General features: G+C 52.6%; 1 protein-coding gene across 4 annotated transcripts; it reads left to right on the top strand.

Annotated features, from left to right (window-relative positions):
- The first annotated feature begins 1,274 nt into the window (after positions 1-1,274).
- On the top strand, positions 1,275-24,837 carry LOC138085476 (myelin and lymphocyte protein). Of its 4 annotated transcripts, XM_068979893.1 has the most exons (4): positions 1,275-1,367; positions 19,204-19,371; positions 20,832-20,957; positions 24,763-24,837. In XM_068979893.1, exons 1-4 carry the CDS (start codon positions 1,275-1,277, stop codon positions 24,835-24,837), a joined length of 462 nt encoding a protein of 153 aa, XP_068835994.1. The 4 variants fall into 4 exon arrangements, with proteins under 4 accessions (XP_068835994.1, XP_068836011.1, XP_068836001.1 ...); XM_068979910.1 differs by lacking the exon at positions 19,204-19,371; XM_068979900.1 differs by lacking the exon at positions 20,832-20,957.

Genomic DNA, 24,837 nt, shown 5'->3' with positions numbered 1-24,837 from the left:
GCGTATATGTCCGAGAAAACCAAACCACTCCTCTGAAAAGATACATGCACCCTGATGTTCACAGCAGCATTATTTTCAATCGCCAAGATATAGAAGCAGCCTAAATGTCCATCAACAGATGAGTGGATAAAGAAGCTGTGAGATACACATACACACACACACACACACACAATGGAATACCACTAAATCATAAAAAAGGAAAAAATCTTGCCATTTGCAGCAACATGGATGGACTTGGAGGGCGTTAGACTAAATGAAACGTCAGACAGAGAAAGGCAAATGCTGTGTGATATTCATATATAAGATCTAGAACTATGCAACAAACTAGTTAATATAATAAAAAAGGAAGCAGACTCATAGATAGAGCTTTCGAGTGTGTGGGTCTTATGCAAGGGGCACAGAGGCAGTGAGGACTGTCAGCCATCACCAGTCAAGAGGCCCAATTGCCCTCCATGTGGCCTGGGCATGTCCTTCTCCACTCCGAGCCTGGAGGTGGGGTGACACCCGCTGGAAAGGCTCCTGCAGATTAAATGAGGTCACGTGGGCAAAAAGCCGAGGGGGTGCTGGGCACTTAGCAGGCCCTCAGCAGTGCTGGCTCCCTCCACGGTGCAAGATTCAAGGCAGGTGTGATTGCCTAATCCATCGCCCAGCAGTTCCGGCGCCGAGTGGTGCGGAGCGGGGGTGGTGCAGAGTTCCAGGCTCCAGGCTCTGAGGGCGCAGGGAGAAGGCATGGGTGACCGTACCTGGTCTCAGCAGTCCCTGCAAGGCAGGGAACTAGTCCCACGGTGAACTTGGATGCATATTAACGCACCCGGCAGGAAGATAAAAGAGCCCCAACTTAAGAACAGTTTGCACCATGCTGATCCAAGAGATGCCACGGTGCCTGCGGGGTTTGGGGAGCCAACTGTTGATGGTGATCGCTCTTAAGAAATGCCGATCACCTGCAAAGAGTGTGAAGCGCCTCACCGAGGCTTCCGATGGAAGGTGGCGCCCAGACGTGGGGCTCAGGAGTCAAACCCCAGTCTCAACCTTGGAGTGTTTCAGGGCTGTGCCCATGACGCTGGGCAGGGCCCTTGGGGCGCGCCCCACGGTTTCGGGCGGGGACCGGGCGGCGGCGGCCGGGACTCCTCCCTCTTCGGCCAGGGCGCCCCTGCTCTTAACCCGCGCGCGGGGGCGCCCGGGCCACTGGGCTCCGCGGAGCAAGAGAGCGGCCAGCGCAGAGTCAGAGCAGCGCTCGTCCCGTCCGGTTCCGAGGCCATCGCCAGCCCGCCAGCATGGCCCCCTCAGCGGCGTCGGGCGTCAGCAGCCTGCCTAGCGGTTTCGCTGTCTTCACCACCTTCCCGGACCTGCTCTTCATTTTTGAATTTGTGAGTGTCTGGCGCGCCTGGCGCCGGCGCGGGCGCCGGAAAAGGCCGGTCGGGATGGGTCGTGGAGTGCGCTCTCCTCTGCTGCAAGCCGTGAGGGTCCCTGAGCCTCTGGTAGCCGCAGGAGGAAAGGCTCTCCCCAGCCCCTACCCCGCGATGCTACTTTGGCCCCTTCAAGCCCACGATAAACCGTCTCCGAGATTTGGGTGGAAAAACCAAACTCGCAACACGGATCAAATGTCGGAAGCTGGCCCGGGTCCACTGGGAGCGCACCGGGTCCAAAGCTGCACTCCCAACCTGCTTCCCATGGGCTTATTGGCGATCGGCGTCCTTGTAGATGCACCCGGCTCTCCCCAGGGTTAGATTTTGTTTTAAAGTTTAAAAATCAGCAAAAGACACCTGCGTATTACCAAGCGAAGGGTGGAGATGGGGTTAATGTCATAGGAGGAGCCGAATCTGGGTTATTTTCTCTTGAACGTTTCTGGTGAGTGAAGGAATTGGCCACCACTTTGATCTGGAAATAACACAACAAGCTGTGACTGCTCTGCCAGTCATTGTGGTCATTGTGGAGTGTGGGGGAAGGAAGAGGGACCTGAAAGCTGGGCCCTGCCTTGGCTGACCTTGAGCATCCAAGGACTTCTGCACCTGGTGTTGGTCCCTCCTTACACTGGAGCCCCAGCCGGAGGCTGTGGGAAAGCGCTTCCTCCTGAGGGTTCCTGGAAAGCGCTCTCTGTGGCGAGGCTTCAGACCACCCTCAGCCTAAACCCCCCAGGGTGCCAGGCCCTCACCTGGCAAGGGAAGGGCTGTACTTCTTTCCTGAGTGTGGTTCCATGAGCCAGGAGACTCCTGTGCCTGCACCCCCACCGCAGTAGTGGCTGCCTGGAGAGTCAGCTGGTAAAGAAAACATCCAACCTGTTTAAAAGTGGGACCTCAGCTTCTTACCTCCTGCTCGGCTGGGGAAGGCATGAACAGCAAACCCAGCAGGTTCTGTTACCCACAGAGGGTAGAGGGGGAGCACCTGTGGGGAGAGGGCTGAGGGGGTCGAGGTTGCCTGGTGGCGCCGTATCACTGAACTTCAGCCCAAACCTGCTTGTATACAGAGCAACTTTAAATCCTGGGGCTAGCCAGCGTCCAGGAAGGGACGTCTCGAAGAAGCTCTAGACACCTGTAATCTCAGCCACACCATTTGTAGGTGGGGACACCCAGTCCCAAAGTGGAAGGGGTTTGCATTCACTGGAAAATTCCTTCCCCAAAAGGCTGTCTCTGTGCTTCTATTCAGCACTTAGCCTGAAAATGCGCATGTATAGTAAGCAACAGGTTGTTCCTTCAGAGGCTACTGTATTTACGCGACAGAATTTGTTGATTGTAAGTGATGAAGGCTAAAGGTGAGGTGTGTGCTGGGGCAGAAAGATCTTTAAGCCACAGAAGGACTTGCTAGTATCTCTTGAGTTGCCCTAATGACTTGTTTACTCTGCCTTTGTGGCTGTTTGGGAAGCATTATAACAAGAAGCATAAGAAAATGCGTTGAGAATTCCTTGGTGGTCCAGTGGTTAAGAATACACCCTTCTACTTCCAGGGGCCAGAGTTCAATCCCTGATCAGGGAACTAAGATGCCACAAGCCATACAGCATGGGTAAATAAATAAATTTTTTAAAAATGTGTTCACTGGGCTTCATACAAAAGACTCTGGGACACCTTCCTCCTCTTGCCCTGACTTGAATAGGTGTGTGAACATGCAATAGTCATAATAGTCAACCAGTGGAAACAGCCCAAATGTCCCATCAACAGGTGAACAGATAAACGAATAGTGATATTCCATGCAGTGGAATATTACTCGACTGTAGAAAAGAATGAAGTACTGGTACAGGGTGATAAACCTGAAAACACTATGCTAAGTAAAACAGCCAGATACAAAAGGTCACATAGTATTTGGTTCCACTTATATGAAATGTCCAGAATGGGTAGATCTCTAGAGACAGAGCGCAAATTGGTGGTTTGCCAGGGGCTGAGAGGAGAGAGAAATGGGGAGCAACTTAATGGGTATGGAGTCTCCTTTGGGGGTGATGAAAATGTTCTGAAGTTAGATCGAGGTGGTGAGTGCACAACATCGTGAAGGTATTAAATGCTATTGAACAGGTCAATTTCAAATGGTTAGTTTTCTGTTGTGCCAACTTCATTTTCACTTTTTAAAAGTTGAAAACTATTTCAAAAATGACAGAAAAGTATACATACTTTAATAGGCATTCATGTAACTATCACTCAACTTTGTTATATCTTAATATTTTTCCTTATTTACTCTCAGTAGTAAGGAAATAGGGCTTTCAGATGATATCTAAACCACCTGGGTATTCTGCTATCATCTTACTCTCTTCCCTTCAGCCTCAGGACCACCACTGGGCTGAACATGTGTTCAGTGTTAGACTTTTACTGCACCCCTAACTATTTATGATTACACCTGTGTGGTTTCATATTTTCCCGCTTTATAGAAAGGATGGCACACATTCTTCTTCAACATGGGTTTCATACAACCTTGTTCTGAGGTTTATACACACTGACACTCTTTATTTGGTCTTTTATTGATGGACATTCGGGCAATTTCCAAATGTGATACAGCAGACGGCACTGCCAAAGAACATTCTTGTGTTTGCTCCCGTACTTTGGGGAATTTCTTTCAAGAACACAAAGAGATTTGACTCACTGGGTCATAGCGATTGCACACCCTCATTTTCCCAAATGTTAGCACACTGATGTCCAAAATGGTTACTCCAACTCATAAGTGGGGTTACCAGGAAGCTGATGGAGCTTAATTAAGCTCTGGACCCCTTCTTGCTCAGGCCCCTTCCAAGACTCTGGCTGACTTCGCATTCCTTTAGAAAGAAGGTCTCCATACTGTATAACCCTCCTGACTCCCACCAGCAGCTTATGAAAGTCCCCATTGTGCTTCATCTTGCCTCACTTGGTAGAGTCAGACTTCGTAATTTTCTGCTAGTCCAATGGGCGTGAAAGGCTTGATTATTTTTTAAATCTGTGGTCCAGCAAGTTGTTGATTACTCACAGTCCATATTCTCATGCTTGACCTCCCAATAGCCTGCGAGGTGCTGCAGTAAAACTTTCCGCCTCCAGGTCTGCAGGGTGGAGCTCTGCTGAGCTCGCCCAAACCAGGAAACTGCCCAGGAGCAGGGAAGGGTGGTAGCTTGGGTGGAGCAAGGCAGCTCTTCCCTAGGCCTGCACCCCTACCCTTGGGCTCCTGACCTCTGAAGGCTGTGCAGACCCTGTCTCCATAAGCACCCCAGAGCCACAAGGCCCTGCTGCTGCAGCAGGCAGCGGGTCACAGGTGTACACCCCCCTTCAGGCGCAGGTGGAATGTCAAATGTCCCCCTCCCTCAACAGCTCCCAGGGCTGTGCTCTGGCCTGTTCCCCCTCACCCACCCGAGAGAATTTTTCCTTTTGGAGCCAAGGCTCTGGTTTCCCTTCCCCTGCCCCACCACCGCCCTCGCCTAAGCCAGGGGCTTCATGATACTGGGACATGTTCGGAAAACAGGATGTTAACATAGAATGCTTTTGTCTCAAGCTCCAGCCAGGGTCCCCAAAGGAAACTTCTTTCACAAAGTGTTGAGAGGGACACCTCCCTTTCAGAACTTTTGGAGGGGTTGCCTGAGAACAGGTTATGTAATCATCTTTAACCCAACTCCTTCCTCCGCAGCCTGCTGGAGGCAGCACCGCTGACAGCATGGCCGGACGTTGAGAGAGAACATTTGTTTGGAGAGTGTGCTGGGGGTGCCACCCACATCTCAGGGACGCTGCTGCCCCCCACCCCCGCCTGCACACCTCAGGAGCCCGAGGGCTCAGAGAAGGTCAAGTGATGAGGGGCAAAGCCTGTAGTGTGCAGTTTTAGGGGGTGAAGGTGGGGAATCACCTGGAATCATTGGCAGTGTCGACACTTACAGTGAACTGAACATGTGCTATGCTTGAGCTTAGTTGCTCAGTCATGTCGACTCTTTGCTACCCCACGGACCCGCCAAGTTCCTCTGCCCATGGGATTCTCCAGGCAAGAATATTGGAGTGGGTTCCCATGCCCTTCTCCAGGGGATCTTCCCAACCCAGGTCTCCCACATTGCAGGGAAGCCTGAACAGAGTAGTTGTTGACACTAAAGTGAGACTTTCAGGGACCCAAAGTGACTGGGGGCTTTTTATTATTTGACGGTGACCAGAAAAGTCCTAGGACCTCCCTGGTAGCTCAGCTGTTAAAGAATCCGCCTGCAATGCAGGAGTCCCCCGTTTTATCCCTGGGTCAGGAAGATCCCCTGGAGAAGGGATAGGCTACCCACTCCAGTATTCCCAGGCTCCTTGATGGCTCAGATGGTAAAGAATCCACCTGCAGTGCAGGAGATCTGAGTTCGATCCCTGGGTTGGGAAGATCCCCTGGAGGAGGGCATGGCAACCTACTCCAGTGTTCTTGCCTGGAGAATCCCCATGGACAGAGGAGCCTAATGGGCTACAGTCCATAGGGTCTCAAAGAGTTGGACATGACTAAGCACAGCAGAGAAAAGTCCTGGCACTTACCCTAGAGCTTCACCTGTCTGGGGAAAGGCTGAACCACAGAATGGGAACTAGACAGTGGGGGTGGGGTGGGGGCAGGATAATAAAGCAGTTTTTAATGGGAGGCATTCTGGCTCCATGGGGAAGGCAGCCTGGAGACCCCTAGGCAATAAGAGCTGTAGAATCCCAGAAACCTAGAGTTTCTAGAGCTGGGGAAAAAATAGGCTCAGAGAGGGGAGGCACTCGTTTGGGAACTCCATCTCCAGGATGGGCCTCCTTGCAGTGACAGCAGGACCTGAATTCACCCCAACACCCATGACAAACTTTTGCCTACAGGAAATGGGATCATTCTGCCCACCTGGCAGCCCTGGGTGTGGCCTGGTTCCTTCTTCTCCCCCAGCTCCCCCAGAGGGTGAAGAGACAGTTCAGAGATCTTGGGGAGCCCACACCCGCCAAGGCCTTGTTGCTACAAACACCCTGGAGGCTCTGAGCTGCTAGCTCCTGGGCAGGTCCAAGAGTCTGCATGTGATACCACTGCATGGCCCCCAGTGACCCAGCTGGGTCTGGAGTGGTCCTTGGGAGGCCAGTCTACACCCTGAATGTTTAAGGTGGGGACAGTGAAAGGCTTGGGCGGGGAGCCGGGTGCCCTGAGGTTCCCCTGGGCTCCTGGCAAGCACCTCTCTGCTCCTGGGTTAATTTTCTGTTACCCCAGCCACCTCCCCTCCAGTCAGTCACCAGAGAGTGGGGGCCGGCCCTGCTGGCCAGTGCTGGCCAGCCTGGCTTCCCCGACTGTGCCCTCTGTCTCCCGGCCCTGGGCCTCTCCGCTGTTGCAGGCCCCTCCCTGCAGCTGTTGAGGGCACAGCTGGGTTTCCACCTTTCTTCTTCTCTAAAGGGAGGGGAAGTAGAAGTCTCTCGGGGGTTTGTCCTTGGAGCTGAGGTAAACTTGACTTTTCGAGTTTTTCAAGAACGGGAAGGCTACTTTGATCAGGAAACAGTGACTCTGAGCTGTCTTCTGGAAAATGCTCAGGGTGAAGATGCGGCTTAGCTCCCAGACCTGTGCGTGCATGTATCATCACGGCCAAGCCACCTTGACAGAGATTACTTTTAAGTCTTCCATAAGTCACCCCCACGTCAGCGCTGATGGGGCCCCCTTCTCTGTCTGAGCGCTGTCAGAAGAGAGGAGGCAGGTTCCAGACGCCCCTGCAAAGGCACAGCTCACACTCAGGGTCAGGCTGGCTATTTGTACCCACAACCTCCATGCCCCCTGCCACCTCCCCCCGGCTGCCAGAGAGCATGGAGGAGGGTCACACTGCCTGCTGAGGCTAACTCTGTGCCGCTGTAGGAATAGCTTGGCTTTTTTTTTTTTTACTTGAAGAACAGTTGATTTGCAGTGTCGTGCCAATCTCTACTGTACAGCAAAGTGACTCAGGTTTACATGTGTATACATTCTGTTTTTATTTATTTATTTTAATTTGTTTATTTTTAATTGAAGGGTAATTGCCTTATGGTATTGCAGTGGTTTCTACTGAACATCAATATGAATCAACCGAAGGTTTGCATTCTGTGTTTCATATTCTTTTCCATTATGGTGTATCCCAGGAGATTGGATATAGTTCCCTGTACTGTACAGGAGAACCTTGTTGTTCACCCATTCTAAACGCAGACGTTTGTTATCTACTAACCGCAAACTCCCAGTCCGTCCCTTGCCTTCCTCCTCTCACCTTTGGAAACAAGTCTGATCACTGTGTCTGTGAGTCTGTTTCTGTTTTGTAGCTAGGTTCATTTGTACCATATTTTAGGTTCCATGTATAAGCGATATCAGAGCTTCCCAGGCGCTGCTATTGGTAAAGAAACTGCCTGCCAATGCTGGAAACATATGTTCAATCCCTGGGTCAGGAAGATCCCCTGGAAGAGGGCACAGCAACCCACTCCAGTATTCTTGCCTGGAGAATCCCATGGACAGAGGAGCCTGGCAGGCTACAGTCCATAGTGTGCCAAAGAGTCGGACACGACTAAAGTGGCTTAGCATGCGTGAATCGACTTAGCTCACACGCACATACGTGGTATCGTATGGAATTTGTCTTTCTCTTTCTGACCTCCTTCACTTAGTATGCGATTCTCTAGTTCCATCCATGTTGCTACAAATGGCGTTATTTTGTGCTTTCATATAGCTGAGTAATATTCCGTTGTATCTGTGTGCCGTGTCTTCTTTATCCAAAGGCTTTGCTCTGCACTCAGGACACATTGTCTGGGGGAAGGGCTGGTATGGGGACTGGGCCACCTGGGGCCGGCCTCAAGGTGGGATGGGGCCAGTCTGCACCTAGCTGGGGGCTGGCTCTTTCTGGATTCAGTGCTGAACCCCAGCTTCCAGCCCTCATACAAGCCTAGCTGGGCTTCCTCCTGGCTCTCACTTGGGACCTGGTCTTGGTGCTTTGGACCAGGGCCCTTGGGGTTAGGCATTCAGGAGATATCCCAGAGGGTGCTCTTTCTGGATGCTGAGGGATGTGAGGACAGCAAGTGACACCCCTGGGCCCTGAGGCACTGCCTTGAGGAGACGTGGGCCAGCTCCTCACAGCTTCCAGACTGTCCCATGGCGCACAGGGCGGGGCCCTGGTACTCTGTGCATCATGGGACTCTGACTTGCCTCCTGCATCCTGGTGGGAAGTGGTGGTTCCTGGTAGCTTCCGGGCGGGCAGTCTCTAGTGGTGTAACTAGTTCTGAGGGTAGTGTAGCAGCCTTGCCTCTCCGCCTCGATTCCCAGGCCCCCGTCCCTCCCTTGTTGTTGCTCAGTTCCTGAGCCGTGTCCCACTCTTTGTGACCCCATGGCGCAGCACGTCAGTCCTCCCTGTCCCTCACCATCTCCCCGAGTTCGCCCAAGTTCATGTCCACTGCATCCGTGATGCCATCTGACCACCTCATCCTCTGCCACCCTCTTCTCCTTTTGCCTTCAGTCTTCCCCAGCATCAGGGTCTTTTCCAATGAGTCCAGGTGGCCAAAGTGTTGGCGCTTTGTCCTCAGCATCAGTCCTTCCATGAGTATTCAGGGTTGATTTCCCTCAGGGTTGACTGGTTTGATCTCCTTGCCGTCCCAGGGACTCTCTCCCTCCCACTATGTGATTGAGCTTCATCTTCAGCATCAGTCCTTCCAATGAGTACTCAGGGTTGATTCCCCTTAGGGCTGACTGGTTTGATCTCCTTGCTGTCCCAGGGACTCTCTCCCTCCCACTATGTGACTGAGCTATGTCTTCAGCATCAGTCCTTCCATGAGTATTCAGCGTTGATTTCCCTCAGGGTTGACTGGTTTGATCTCCTTGCTGTCCCAGGGACTCTGTCCCTCCCACTCTGTGATTGAGCTTTGTCTTCAGCATCAGTCCTTCCAATGAGTACTCAGGGTTGATTCCCCTTAGGGCTGACTGGTTTGATCTCCTTGCCATCCAGGGGACTCTGTCCCTCCCACTCTGTGATCAATATTGCACTCACACTGGGGCAGAACGACCCGTACTGAGTCATTTTAATCCACCAAGGTCCGAGGACCTAAAAACATCTGTAGGAACTAGAAGAAAAGCTGTCACACAGTGATGGGCAGTGGGAAGAAAGGCCACACAGCCAGTCTCAGCTGACCTGAAATTCCACACTGGAGCCTTGGTTCCTATTAGAATGCAGTCAGGCTAGGAAGGGAGGGGCAAGAAGAGAGGAGCAGGAAGGAGGGGGAGAAGTACCCCCTCATGCTTATGACCAGTGCCGTGGAGAGAGAAGGGTTCTGGGAAGGAGGAGATTTCCCTGCAACCCCCAGGAGGAGGGACTCCGGCCTGGACAGGGGCCGACAGTCCACACTCATCCTGTTAACATCACTGCAGACCTGAACTCACAGCCTATCTCTGAATCCCAAACCTCTCTCCATCTCCTCACCAACAGACTCAAGGCCCCTGGGTCCTGGCCTCACCCTCAGATTAGAGGGGCCCTAGTGCATGCATGCTGTTCATGCTGCTCATGGGGGTCTCAGGGCAGGAATCCTGAAGGGGTTTGCCATCTCTCCTCCAGTGGACACATTCTGTCAGCCCTCTCCACCATGACCTGGTGGAGAGGGTGGCCCCAGGGCCATGGCTTAGTTTCATTGAGTTAGACAAGGCTGTGGTCCGTGTGATTAGATTGACTAGTTTTCTGTGATTATGGTTTTAGTGTGTCTGCCCTCTGATGCCCTCTTGCAACACCTACCATCTTACTTGGGTTTCTCTTACCTTGGACTTGGGGTACCTCTTCACGGCTGCTCCAGCAAAGCACAGCCGCTGCTCCTTACCTTGGACGAGGGGTATCTCCTCACAGCCACCCTCCTGACCTTGGACGTGAGGTTACTCCTCTTGGCCGCCGCTCCTGGCCTTGGGCGGGGGGTAGATTCTCTCGGCCGCTCCTGCACTGTCACAGCCTGGCACTCTTGGCCCCTGCCCCTTACCTCAGGGGATAGCTCCTCTTGGCCGCCCCCCTGACCTCAGATGTGGGGTAGCTCCTCTTGGCCACCACCCCTGACCTCGGATGTGGGGTAGCTCCTTTTGGCCACGCTTCTGTGAGGATACTGAAAGAGGAACTCCCCAGGTCGGTAGGTGCCCAATATGCTACTGGAGATCAGTGGAGAAATAACTCCAGAAAGAATGAAAGGACGGAGCCAAAGCAAAAACAATACCCAATTGTGGATGTGGCTGGTGATAGAAGCAAGATCCGATGCTGTAAAAAAAAAGATTGCATAGGAACCTGGAATGTTAGGTCCATGAATCAAGGCAAATTGGAAGTGGTCAAACAAGAGATGGCAAGAGTGAACATCGACATTCTAGGAATCAGCGAACTAAAATGGACTGGAATGGGTGAATTTAACTCAGATGACCATTATATCTACTACTGTGGGCAAGAATCCCTTAGAAGAAATGGAGTAGCCATCACGGTCAACAAAAGAGTCCAAAATGCAGTACTTGGATGCAGTCTCAAAAACGACAGAATGATCTCTGTTCGTTTCCAAGGCAAACCATTCAATATCACAGTAATCTAAGTCTATGCCCCAACCAGTAACGCTGAAGAAGCTGAAATTGAACGGTTCTATGAAGAGCTACAAGACCATTTAGAACTAACAACCAAAAAAGATGTCCTTTTCATTATAGGGGACTGGAATGCAAAAGTAGGAAGTCAAGAAACACCTGGAGTAACAGGCAAATTTGGCCTTGGAGAACAGAATGAAGCAGGGCAAAGGCTAATAGAGAGTTTTGCCAAGAGAACGCACTGGTCATAGCAAACACCCTCTTCCAACAACACAAGAGAAGACTCTACACATGGACATCACCAGATGGTCAACACCAAAATCAGATTGATTACATTCTTTGCAGCCAAAGATGGAGAAGCTCTATACAGTCAACAAAAACAAGACCAGGAGCTGACTGTGGCTCAGATCATGAACTCCTTATTGCCAAATTCAGACTTAAATTGAAGAAAGTAGGGGAAACCACTAGACCATTCAGGCATGACCTAAATCAAATCCCTTATGATTATACAGTGGAAGTGAGAAATAGATTTAAGGGCCTAGATCTGATAGATAGAGTGCCTGATGAACTATGGATGGAGGTTCATGACACGGTACAGGAGACAGGGATCAAGACCATCCCCATGGAAAAGAAATGCAAAAAAGCAAAATGGCTGCCTGGGGAAGCCTTACAAATGGCTGTGAAAAGAAGAAAGGTGAAAAGCAAAGGAGAAAAGGAAAGATATAAGCATCTGAATGCAGAGTTCCAAAGAATAGCAAGAAGAGATAAGAAAGCCTTCCTCAGTGATCAATGCAAAGAAATAGAGGAAAACAACAGAATGGGAAAGACTAGAGGTCTCTTCAAGAACATTAGAGATACCAAGGGAACATTTCATGCAAAGATGGGCTCGATAAAGGACAGAAATGGTATGGACCTCACAGAAGCAGAAGATATTAAGAAGAGGTGGCAAGAATACACAGAAGAACTGTACAAAAAAGATCTTCATGACCAAGATAATCACGAAGGTGTGATCACTCACCTAGAGCCAGAAATCCTGGAATGTGAAGTCAAGTGGGCCTTAGAAAGTATCACTATGAACAAAGCTAGTGGATGTGATGGAATTCCAGTTGAGCTATTTCAAATCCTGAAAGATGATGCTGTGAAAGTGCTGCACTCAATATGCCAGCAAATTTGGAAAACTGAGCAGTGGCCACAGAACTGGAAAAGGTCAGTTTTCATTCCAATCCCAAAGAAAGGCAATGCCAAAGAATGCTCAAACTACCACCCAATTGCACTCATCTCACACGCTAGTAAAGTAATGCTCAAAATTCTCCAAGCCAGGCTTCAGCAATACGTGAACCGTGAACTCCCTGACGTTCAAGCTGGTTTTAGAAAAGGCAGAGGAACCAGAGATCAAATTGCCAACATCTGCTGGATCATTGAAAAAGCAAGAGAGTTCCAGAAAAACATCTATTTCTGCTTTATTGACTATGCCAAAGCCTTTGACTGTGTGGATCACAAGAAACTGTGGAAAATTCTGAAAGAGATGGGAATACCAGACCACCTGACCTGCCTCTTGAGAAACCTATATGCAGGTCAGGAGCCAACAGTTAGAACTGGACATGGAACAACAGACTGGTTCCAAATAGGAAAAGGAGTACATCAAGGCTGTATACTGTCACCCTGCTTATTTAACTTATATGCAGAGTACATCATGAGAAACGCTGGACTGGAAGAAACACAAGTTGGAATCAAGATTGCTGGGAGAAATATCAATAACCTCAGATATGCAGATGACACCACCCTTATGGCAGAAAGCGAAGAGGAACTCAAAAGCCTCTTGATGAAAGTGAAAGAGGAGAGTGAAAAAGTTGGCTTAAAGCTCAACATTCAGAAAACGAAGATCATGGCATCTCGTCCCATCACTTCATGGCAAATAAATGGGGAAACAGTGGAAACAGTGTCAGACTTTATTTTTTTGGGCTCCAAAATCACTGTAGATGGTGACTGCAGCCATGAAATTAAAAGACGCTTACTCCTTGGAAGGAAAGTTATGACCAACCTAGATAGCATATTCAAAAGCAGAGACATTACTTTGTCCACAAAGGTCCATCTAGTCAAGGCTATGGTTTTTCCAGTGGTCATGTATGGATGTGAGAACTGGACTGTGAAGAAAGCTTAGTGCCGAAGAATTGATGTTTTTGAACTGTGGTGTTGTAGAAGACTCTTGAGAGTCCCTTGGACTGCAAGGAGATCCAACCAGCCCGTTCTGAAGGAGATCAGTCCTGGGTGTTCTTTGGAAGGAATGATGCTAGAGCTGAAACTCCAGTACTTTGGCCACCTCATGTGAAGAGCTGACTCATTGGAAAATACCCTGATGCTGGGAGGGATTGGGGGCAGGAGGAGAAGGGGACAACAGAGGATGAGATGGCTGGATGGCATCACTGACTCGATGGACATGAGTCTGAGTGAACTCCAGGAGTTGGTGATAGACAGGGAGGCCTGGCGTGCTGCAATTCATGAGGTTGCAAAGAGTCAGACACTACTGAGCAACTGAACTGAACGGAACTGAGTGCATGCATGTACGCTCAGTTGTGTCCAACTCTTTATGATGCCATGGAGTGTAGCCCGCCAGCCTCCTCTGCCATGGAATTCTCCAGGCAAGAATACTGGAGTGGGTTACCATGTCCTTCTCTAGAGGATCTTCCCAACCCAGGGATCGAACCTGAGTCTCCTGCATCTCTTGCATTGGCAGCTGGATTCTTTACCAGTTGAGCCACCTGGGAAGCAAAAGGGACACTATCTAAGTCTATATTGGGAGGGTGATGTCATAATGGGTCCCCCAGAAAGAACAAGGCTACTGACAAAGGGGCCACAAGGGCAGAGCACCTGGTAAGTAAACTGAGTCACGAAGCCTTAGCAGTACTCCTAGTGTTCCCCATGGGAGTAGCCTCAGAGGCCAGAGTTCTCAGTTGGTAGAGGAGGAGAGGGTTCCCACACAGAGAATCTCTGACCTGTCCCCAGACACCTCCATAGGGTCAGAGGAGGGGACCTTGTGCAAATTTCTGGGCGCTGCCCCTGTCCTGGGCAGCGGTGCTTAGCTGGACCTCTTCACTGGGGTCCCGACACTTTCCCCAGGACCTGACTCTGCCCTCGGTGGCCCCAGAGCTGCTCAGGTGGGGCTTGGAAGAGAGAGGACAGGAAGGGAGAGGCGGGCCCCAGGTGCTAGTGTAGCTTTGAGTAAAGTCTGCCTCCTTGGCCGGACCCTGTCCTGGGGAAGTCCTTAGTGCTCTGCCCTCCCTTTCCATGCTTCCTCCTGCCGTCTGATGCTCCCGTCCTCCTGACTTGGTGACTGTTCTCTTCTCTGCAGCTTCTGTTGCTGTTCAGTCGCTCAGTCGTGTCTGACTCTGCGACCCCATGGCCTGCAGCACACCAGGCCTCCCTGTCCCTCACCATCTCCCTGAGTTTGCTCAGACTCATGTCCTTTGAGTTGGTGATGCCATCCAACCACCTCATCCTCTGTCATCCCCTTCTCCTCCTGCCTTCAATCTTTCCCAGCATCAGGGTCTTTTCCAATGAATCAGGTCTTTGCATCAGGTGGCCAAACTGTTCTTCTAAGTTCATCCTTAGCCAGCCTCTACACAGGTGCACACGCACACACACACACACGCACACGTGTGCACACATGCACACGCACATGCACACGCACACACACACACAGGAAAATGCCCTCAACTCTACCTCATGGAATGATTGCTCTTTTCAGTCAACCAAGACTTAGAGCTGGGACTGCTGCTTCGCCAGGAACATGGTTTCTCTACAGGTCAGGCCACCCTCACAGGCCTGCCTGGCATCACAGTGATCCTTGACTGCCAAAAGAGTTCAGTGAGCACAGACACTTCCAGAAACAGGAGCTGGAGCTGCTGTTCCTGGGAGAGCACCTGAGGGCTTGGGGGTCCTGGCTGGCTGTGTTCTGTAGCCAGTTCCCTGTAACCCTCCAGTTAGAGGCACAGGCTCCTGTCCACACATGCCTTCAGGACCACCCCCTACCCTGGGAGCTTGGGAATTCTGACCCTGAGCCCCTGGAAACCACGCTGTGTGTCTGAACAACCTTGCATAGGACATCCTCTTTGGGAAACGTTTTGCCTTGTTATTGGAAGAGTGCCTGCTCGTGGTGGCCTTGACAGAGTAAAATGGAACCCCAGAAAAATATTCAGAGAATTTGAGCAATTCTGCCTTGTCCTCAGTGAACCGAGTCCTGCAGTAAAAACACTGGATGATTGTGGACCCGGAGCTCTCGGCCTTGCACAAGCGAAGGAGGCGGTCTGCCAGTCTCAAGAATGTGCCGATGGAATCCTTTTCCCTCTCTTGTAACCAAAGCTCATTGTTTGAAGGAAGGCTTTCTCATCTTTTTATGTCCTTTCTGTTCCCTTTTGCAGAAGCAGACAAATTTCCCCCAACTTTTGATTTCTGGGAGATGGTAAGGTTTTCTCTTTTCGATGCTTTTGGAATTTTAATTTTAAAATTCTGGGTCCCAGCAAGGTCTAGCGGGGATAAGTGCATGTTGCCATCCTGACTGACTGGGGTTTGCACGTGGCTACAGGTGAGGCGTCCCCCCATCATATGACAGTCGTGACAGCGAGTATCCAGAGCGCTTAGTGTGCGCTGCTCCTGCAGGTATAGACCCATTTCACCCCAGCCCCATGAGATGGGACCTGCTGCTGTCACTGTTTTTCAGATAGGGACCAGAGAGGAAGGAATAAGCCCAGGGACAACCAGTTGGCAGCAAAACATGGCAGAGCTGATTGGAACTCAGTAGTTCTGAAATCTACACCCTTAACCACCTTCGCCTGCCTCCTCTCGATTAATTCAGAAATGAAAAGACAGAAGACTTCTCTGGTGGTCCAGTAGTTGGGACTCTGAGCTCCTGATGCAGGGGCCACAGGTTTGATCCCTGGTCAGAGAACTAAGATCCCGCATGCTTTGCAGCGTGGCAAAAAAAAAAGAGAGAGAGAGAGAGAGAGAAAGGACCTACTCTGAGTTCACATGAGAGCCTTCCCTAAGACCACCTGCTGAAGAAATTTTATTCACAAAAATAATCTGATGGGGGTGAACATCCAATAAAAACTTCTTGGCAATTTTTTGTCTAGCTTTGTAGAACGCCCTTGGCTCTTACAGCACTTCACCCCCGCTCAGCATCTAAAACCAGACAGAGTGGAAGATGGCAGTTTCCAGTCCCAGAACACCAGGGTGGCTCAGATCCCCAGCTCCACTCCATGCACACACACAGGCTATGTCCTTGCATCCAGAGGACACCCAAGGAGGAGTGACTCCCACGTTCAGGGCAAAACAGGGATGGAAGCTTAAGAAGAGGAAAGGAAACTTCGCACTGGAGCCACTTGGGAACTGGAGCGGCATCTTGGCCAGCATTGCTAGACACTAGAGACAGGAGCCATTTCTTCTGGTTTGACAAGAGTTACCGGAACATCATCCATGGACCGACTGTGTTATGGAAACACATTCCAAAGCCTTGGCAAAGAGTTTGGCATGTCTGCTTCTTGTCCTAGAACTCCTCTCCTGGGCATGAGGCCCAGGCCCTGGGGTTTGGAAGGTGACCCAGGCAGTGTAGACTGATGGTTAAGCACCACAGTGCCTTAGCCCAGGCACCACCTCCATTGTCCAGCATGGGGATCTGGGACCCAGAGAGAGCTCAACCCTGGTGACTCTCAGGCCACTCAGCTTAGAGACATTCGTCTGAGACCGCCCCTGCCGGCTTCACCATCCCTGTTATGGAGGATGATGTCCAGGGTGCAGGCCAGGGGTGACAGAGATGACTGGAAGCTGGGGCCATGTCTCCACGGGTGTGACTGACATTTCAGAACCATTGCCTCTCAGTGTGCTTCCTGGGAGCTGGGAGCCCCCTCCGGATTTTCTTTAGGAGGAGAAGAGCTTGAACCCTCACCTACCCCTTCGGTCTTGACAAATATTTGGCCGGTGGGGTGCTGAGGCCAGGGTGGGGTGGAGTCCCTGCCCTGGATGCCTTATCTCCTGGGTGTGGGAGTTTGGCTTGCTCTGTTTGCTCTCTGCAAACATTGCAGGTGGAGTGTGGCCTGGCACCGGCTCAGCCACACGATTTATGTTGAATCTCGGCTTTCCACTGAGTGGGGCCAGGGAAGCCTTCGAGGTGGCCCAGCAACTCGTGTGGAGGTCACACTGCCTCCAGCCACAACTTCTCCCACCCCTGTGTCCCAACCTCTTGCCTTCCTAAGCCATCCTTGCTGCTCCAGCAGCCTCTGGGTCCTGAGGTGCTTGTTCCTCCCCTGGAAAGCCTTGTCCTGACCACTTGGCCAGGCACAGTAAAGAATCTGTCTGCCAGTGCAGGAGAGGCGGAGATGTGGGTTTGATCCCTGGGTCGGGAAGATCTCCTGGAGAAGGAAATGGCAACCCACTCCAGTATTTTTGCCTAGAGAATCCCATGGCAGAGAAGCCTGGCAGGATCACAGAGTCAGACATCACTGAGTGATTAAAAACAAATGAAATCAGCCAAGTCCACCTCCCCCTTCAAACCTCTATTGGGGCCATGTCCCAGTTGGTGCTACTCTGCCCGCTCAGGGCTGGTAATTGTCTTGAGTTGTCACTGATTGACTCGGGGTCCATATGCCCCAGGCTGCTGGCATCCTGGGTTAGCAGTCTTCCCCCTGCCTGGGTGATGCCAGGCACAGGGCCAGAAGCTTCACAGGCATGCCCACAGTTTCAGGCAGTTCATACCACCCTAAGTGCCATTTGCAGTGGAGGAAGCCGGGGCCTCCTCCAGAGGATTTGGTGGGGAGGCCCTCCCACATTATGTGCCGGCAGGGCCCTGCTCATGTGACGGGCATGCCACATCCACCCTCTTCTCCAAGCCATGCTCTCGTGCCTTCCAAGTCCGTCTCACCCATCGGCACACTCACATCCTTCTGTCCCTGTTCCTGTGAAAAAGGCCTAGCAGTCTGTTTGATCTTGGAGGCAGTTCTGGATGAGTCTACACACACATCTCACCCTGGCAGTCTGAGGGCTTTACCTGATGGACTTTGCTCCACTGATTATTGGAAAGTGTGTCCCACTAGCTCCAGTTACCACTAGAGGGATTTTCTGGTGAGAGCTGCCTGCATCTGACTCACTGGGCCCACCTTGGCTTTGATAACTGCAGATTCTTCACTGCACTGATTTTTCTACCCAGATGTGATGGTCCTCTGGTGCTTCTCAGCTAAGAGTCTCAGAGGACACCTGTGAGGAAGTGCTGCCTCTCACCCAGCAAGCGGGCAGCAGGTTCAGGGAGACAGGGTCGAGGTGTGGCCGTGTGCAGTCACACCACAGGGGATGCAGCGCTAGGAGGGGGCCCGTCCTCAACCCTCAGACCCTCAGGAGGATGGTGCCAAGCTCTGCAGCTCCGTGGGCCCTCTGACTGCAAAGCTGTGTGCACCTGTGTCCCAGCCCAGGCCTTTTCTGGCTAGGGACGCTGGGGGAGGCGGAGGCGACCTCACTGGGATGGAGAGGGACAAGGAGAAGGGAAGGCAGGCACAGAGACTCCCAGCATGACTGTGCCTTGTCCACAGAGGGAGCTAGACCAGGGCACTGAGGCCATGCCCCCTATGTCTGTCCTTATGGTCCTGGGGCCTCCCTGACCCTGAGGACGCGAAGCAGGGTGTCTTCTGGATAATGATGGCAAGGAGGGGTGTTCCTCTCATGCCTGTCCTAGGAAACCTGAGATCCAGCTGGCCTGGGCCTCCCCACTCCACCCCTCCTCCAACAGTCAGAGAACTTCTGAGACTTGGGGATTTCAAGATCAAGTTTTTTATTAAATGCTAATGATACAGTGTGGCTAATTTGTTCAGCCAAGACCAACAGAATCTGCTGCTCACTACCATTTTACAGAAGAAAGACTATTTGGGGGAGTTCCTGGGCAGTCCAGTGGTTAGGACTTGGCACTTCCACTGCTGTGGCCCTGGGTTCAGTCCCTGGCTCACAAACTGCACAGCATAGCCTTCCCCTCGCCTCGACTAGAAGGATGTTTTGCTATAAGAAATAGAATTTGCCCTTTACTGATAAAACTGGACGGTATAAATCCCTTCTAGGGATAACATTTTTAAGTCACACACGCCTGTGTTTCTCCATCTCACAAATGGGTCGGGCCCACACTTGGGACACTGTGACGATGAACTGAGTTAGTATTTGTGAAATGCCCCTGGTTCCCCAGCGTGACCTTGGGGTCTGGCCCTTCTGGTCTGACCGTCAGTCTTTCTCTCCCTCCCTCTGCAGGTCTTTGGAGGGCTGGTGTGGATCCTGGTCTCCTCATCCCACGTGCCTATTCCCCTAATCCAGGGCTGGGTCATGTTCGCATCTGTGTTTTGCTTCGTAGCCACCACTGTCCTGGCCTTCTTGTATGTAATTGGCGCCCACGGCAACAGAACATCATGGATCACCCTGGTGAGTCCAGCCCTGCATGTCTGGGGCAGGGGGTAGTGATGGACGCTCTCCCCCGGGAGGCGGGCTTTCCCAGTGCTGGGTGAGGAGCCCTGTTGGTGTCTCCCGCCCACCCTCCAAGGCCGAGCGGCCCACAGCAGCCCAGGGCTCCCGCGGCAGGAGGCTGACTGACGCTGTCCCTGCCTGGGTCTCCAGGGGCTGCTCTGCCTTCTCCTCTGCCATCACCCCTTTCCTGGAAACCAGCAGCCCAACATCCCTCCCTGTCCCTCCTGCACCTGCCAGGGGTCGGTCGGCCTCTCCCACCACCCAGAAGGGCTGGCTTTCGCCTCCGGGGAGGGGCCGGGGCTCCGGGGGTGGGTCCCGCTGCCCAGTGTGAGGCGTGCTCACTGCCCCGCTCCCGTCCCCGCCTCTAATGCGGGGTCACCAGAGAGGAGCCTGGCCGGGGAAGAGGGATGGCCTGTGATCTCCCTTCCGCATGAATTCTGCCTTGAGGGCCGTGAAGAGGGGAAACTGACACCTGGGCCACCTGCCCTGACCTCCCCTGGATGGGGGTGGGGCCGTTAGCCAGGCCTCTTACTCTCCAAAGGCCTGCAGCCTACACTTTAGAAACCCCCTGAAAATTATAACTACTCAAAAGCCTGCTCTAGTGCTTTTTTGCAAAAAAAAAAACAAACATAAAACAACATATTTACTTGGCCGTGCGGGGCCTCCGCTGCTTTGCTCGGGGTTGCTCCAGTTGGGGTGAGCAGGGCTCTCTCCCTTGCGTTGCCCGGCTCGCCCCTGCAGCGGCTCCTCTGGCTTCCTCTGGCTGCGGCGTACGGGCTCTTGAGCTCAGGCTCCGCAGCTGCGGCGCACGGGCTTAGTTGCCCCACACCATGTGAATTCTTCCCAGACCAAGGATCGAGCCGTGTCTCCTGCACTGTCAGGTGGATTCCTGCCCACTGTGCCACCAGGGACATTCCTTTTGTTTTGCTTTTAAACATAACTGGAGCCCCCATCCCTGGTCATCCTTCAAGAAAAAGGCTAACAACCAAACAACAATACGAATGGCCTGAGTCTTTCTTTCTGAATTGAGCACCGAGGCCACATCCAAACTGGGGACTGTGACCACAGCTGACACTTCTCGGGCCCAGAACTGATTTCTACCAGTTGCAGCGGAAAGGGCCGCTCCCCGACCCACGACTAGATCCCACCTCACGGGAAAGCAGTGCCCCTCCTCCACCAAAGTCCTTACTCTGCCTCCAGACCGGTGAGACCGAGCTCAGCCCATCGACCCTGGGCGATCAGTGTCTCTGAGGAGGGGGTGGGGCGGGGTGACAAAGGAAGTGGCAGAGGCTGGTGGAGGCGCCTGGCCCAGGCCAGGCAGGGTCAGGCAGGGTGGACAGGCCCTGCTGGGGCCACAGCCGCCCCAGGCCTCCCAGCTGGCCGCCCCATCTCTCTGACGGCTCTTTCTGACACCGCAGGATGCAGCCTACCACTGTGTCGCCGCCCTGTTTTACTTTGGCGCGTCTGTCCTGGAAGCTCTGGTCACCATCCAGCTGCAAGACGGCTTCGTCTACAAATATTACCATGAAAACATCTCTGCTGTGGTGAGTCCCCAGTCAAGGTGCCCTGTTCCCAGCTCCCACTGCTCGCTGTCACAGGTACTGAGTGGAAGGCTGCCCAGGCCCTCCCTGTTATTTTTTAGTTCACTAGACTTCAATTAAAATAAAACTTCCCCTCATTTCTGAAGAAACAGAGCCCCAGAGGAGGAAACTGGTGTGCCCCGGCTCCCATGACTGCCAGTCAGCGTGCACTGCCCAGGCTGGGCGAGCTTTGAGAAGGCAGGTGGAGGAGGGTGCGTGACCGCGGGGGCTGGGCAGTGTATGAGCCCCTATGGACAACCTTATTTACCCCCCGAAGCTTCCCAGTGAACAACGGGTAGAACAGGTGCTGGAACCACCTTCCCCCGCCGTTAGGAGGACAGAAGGGATGAGATTATGTATCTGAGGGGCACCTTGCCTGCAAGTCTCTGAGCTCTGAAGGGAACATCCTCCGCCTGGGAAGCCAGACCCTCTGGCAGGCTGTGAGGTCATAATCTGAATCGTCTTGTTGCTGGAATGGGTCAGGATAACAGGGAATAAGAGAATATATCATTTCATAAAACTCTTTTCCAGAGTTACACATGTGTGGGCTTGCCCCAGTATGCTGACTCGTTATATCAGATACACTTCTAACTGTGGATATTATTTAAAAACCAAGAAAAAGCTTCAGAAACAGCGCTTAGATTTCCAGTGAGCAACCTATGAATTAAGTAAACCCCAAGGTCAGATGTGATGACAGGTCACAAGATGCCCGCCCCAGTGCCAAAGCTGTGCTGCCCCCACCCATTTGGGGAAAGGCAGGACAGAGGCTGAGAGAAAGCCCACGGGGTGGGCGCCGCTGGGCTCTGGGAAGGGGGTTAGTGCGGGTGCCCTTCCTGCTCCCAGAGGGACGGGTCTCGGGGGAGAGTGCCTCGAAGCCTGTCTGCTAGCCTCCAGGGGCCCATCCCCTTCCCTGGGGAAGCCACACACTCCCCTCAGCTCCCAGCTGCTTCCCAGTGCCATAAGCCAGGCCTCCTCGTGGTCCCTGGGACCCCCTCAACTGTCCCACAGAGTGGGAGCCTCTCCCATACGGGTGCATCTCCCAAGCTGGCTGGATTCTAAACAGAATCACAGCAGGCTCTCTTTCCCTTGAGAAGAGTCATTCGCCTCCTCCGTCACCTTCAGATGACTGTTTCATTGCCCCCGCACTAGAGAAACCACAGGTACCGCCCCCAACCCGACCCCAGAAGCCTTCTCTCTGAACAGACATCAGCCAGGCATCTGACAACCAGTTCTGTAGAATTACTGAGGACAAGGGCAGTGAAACCTAGATGGAATGTGGATAGTGGGCCAGCACTTAACTAGCAATCCAAGTGGGGTGAGTTAATGACCCTGTCCACTGGTCTAATCTTTAGTTGAAAACCGCCGGGCTTTACCACATTCTGACTTTTTTCCTTTCTATCAAAATACAGCATAGATGTCTTGGGTTTTCCTGGCGACTCAGCCGTAAAGAATCCACCTGCCAGTGCAGGACACGTGGGTTTGATCCCTTGGTCAGGAAGATCCCCTGGAGAAGGAAACGGCAACCCACTCCAGTATTCTTGCCTGGGAAACCCCATGGACAGAGGAGCCTGGTGGGCTTCAGTCCATGGGGTCACAAAAGAGTCAGACACGACTTGGCAACTAAATAACAGCACAAATAGGCTTCTTGAGGGGTGAGGACACAGGGGTACAGCTTGATGAATTTCCATAATCCATCCATTATTCATAGTTCACAACCCTCTGTGTAACAAACATCCAGACTGAGAAGCAGAACATAACAAGCAGCTCCCAGAAGTCCCCTTCGTGCCCTGCCCAGTCATCGTGCCCCTTCACTCAGGATAAGCCCCGTCCTGATGTCTAGCTTCTGGGGCCCACTCCACCTGCTTTGGTCTTCATGAGCACTGGGTGCCTGCTCCCATGTCTGGCTTCTCTCCCCACATCAGGATGGTGCGGCTGTTCCACACCGCTGGGTGGGGACGTAGAGGTTTGTTCTCTGTGCTGTTTACTGTTCCACTGATGACTACGCCAGCATCATCTGTCTATCCTTTTCATGACTGATCCTGTCCCCATATCTTTGTGAGCTCAGCTGGAGAGCGGTGTGAAGACTCTGGCAAAGTCACGAGGGCAGAATCAGGAATCTAAATGCTGCCTGCGGGCAGATACGCTGGGCTGAACACACCCCTCTCCCCCACCAACCAGGGGAAATATGAGCCCATTTTCATGTAAAGTCACATCTTTGTATTCAAAATATCAGTTGTGTCCATGCACAGGGGAGAAGGGATCCTGAATACAGGCTCAGGATTTAACCCCAGACCTTGCCCAGACTGCAGACACCTTTCCCACGATCTGGGGTGGGGTGGCGGCGGCGGAGGTGGGGGCAGTCTGAGGATGTGAGAAGGTGTGGCCAGACCCTCTCCCCCACGCGCCGGGCCTTCACGAGCATCTGACCACCCCTCACTCTCTCCGGTAACTCCACACCTTCCTCAAGCGCTCAGCTTCCCCCTCTCTCCTGGGCTGGCAGCAGACAGCCTGCACCAGAGGGATCCGAGGATTGGTGAGAGTTGCCTGAAAGTAGCTGGAAATTTTTTGGAGAAATCTGGTGGTTCCGGGGTCTTAACCGTGGTGGACAGCAATGGCCATCGCTCATGGAGAGGGGTTTCTGAGGGTCTGAGTTCACCTACTCCTGGTCCTGGCTCTCACTCTCCCCAGTCTGCCGCCTTCCTGCCCCTCTTCTGAGGAGCTCCTGCCGAGGGTCTCTGCTGGGCCTTGAGTCCCCACACGGGACACTGCTCCTGCCTGATAGGCAGAGGTCTCTTTTGAGGGGCTTCTCACTCATCTGTGACTGCTCCCTTTGGACAGGGTATCTGATTCCCAGATGGATTTTCTTCCCTGGTTATTAAATAACTCAAGTTACTCACTGCCCCTGGCAATGAGGGTGAGGGTTCGCCCAGGTGTGCAGGCAGGGCGAGGGAGGGCACCGTGACTGCTGGTTTTATGAGAATTTTCAAGTCACGGGAGTGCAGCCAGTCGGATGCTGTGCCTGGGTTGGAAACTCTTGACCCTCACACCCAAGGTCACAAGCCAGGTGCAGGTATTTGCTAAGGGGCAGGAAACCTCTGGGGACCAGCCACCCAGAGCTGGGTGATACTCTCCAAGCGAACACAACAGATCGGGGCCTTGAAAGGGCACGGAGTGACCTTTCTGCTGCATTTCCTGGCCTCTGCTCCCAGCAGCTCTCTCAGTAAGCCCCATCCTTTTGCCAAAAGCTCAAAATCCCTCCTCCCCATCTCAGCCCCTCACTTCCCATGGCCTGGCTCCCTCTGAATAAAATTCTGGTCGGGGTCAGAAGATACCCAGGTGTTCAAACTCTCTTGGCCAAGGCCACTAGGATCACAGTGGCGGACTCTGGTCCTACTGGTGTGCAGGAAGGAAGTTTCCATGAAGAGCAGGACATAATCGCCTGCAATTATCACTGGAGGGGTCTCTGGGGGCCCTCGTTTCTAGTTAGGCAGCACTGACGTGATGACATGTGCAGACAGAGGGTTGACCTTGCACGCCAAGTCCAGTGTGTCATGAGGTCACCTGGAGTCTGTGCTCAGGGCATTCTGGGTCGCGCCCGGGCTCCACAGGAGAGCACGTCTGCATGTGTGATGGCAAGCAGTGGCGTCCACATGCTCCAAGGCTGCCAACCCCGAGCACCGCGAGAGCGGCCAGCCCAGCATGGACAGCCCATGGCTTTCCGAGCTCCCCCCGTGAACAGCCAGTTAATCGTCACTTCTCTCGATTGCAGGTGTTTTCATATGTAGCCACTCTGCTGTACGTGGTCCATGCCGTGTTTTCCTTAATCAGATGGAAGTCTTCCTAG

Source organism: Capricornis sumatraensis, chromosome 1 (genome assembly GCF_032405125.1).
Source record: "Capricornis sumatraensis isolate serow.1 chromosome 1, serow.2, whole genome shotgun sequence".
NCBI classification, from domain to species: domain Eukaryota; kingdom Metazoa; phylum Chordata; class Mammalia; order Artiodactyla; family Bovidae; genus Capricornis; species Capricornis sumatraensis.
This window is presented reverse-complemented; position numbering and strand designations above follow the sequence as displayed.

Bases quoted from the DNA above. Each gene is read 5' to 3' on its own strand.
- LOC138085476 (XM_068979893.1), top strand. From the start codon at position 1,275: ATGGCCCCCTCAGCGGCGTCGGGCGTCAGCAGCCTGCCTAGCGGTTTC. The intron at 19,372-20,831 runs GTGAGTCCAGCC...CTGACACCGCAG, and splicing joins GAACATCATGGATCACCCTG to GATGCAGCCTACCACTGTGT. The intron at 20,958-24,762 runs GTGAGTCCCCAG...TCTCGATTGCAG, and splicing joins ATGAAAACATCTCTGCTGTG to GTGTTTTCATATGTAGCCAC.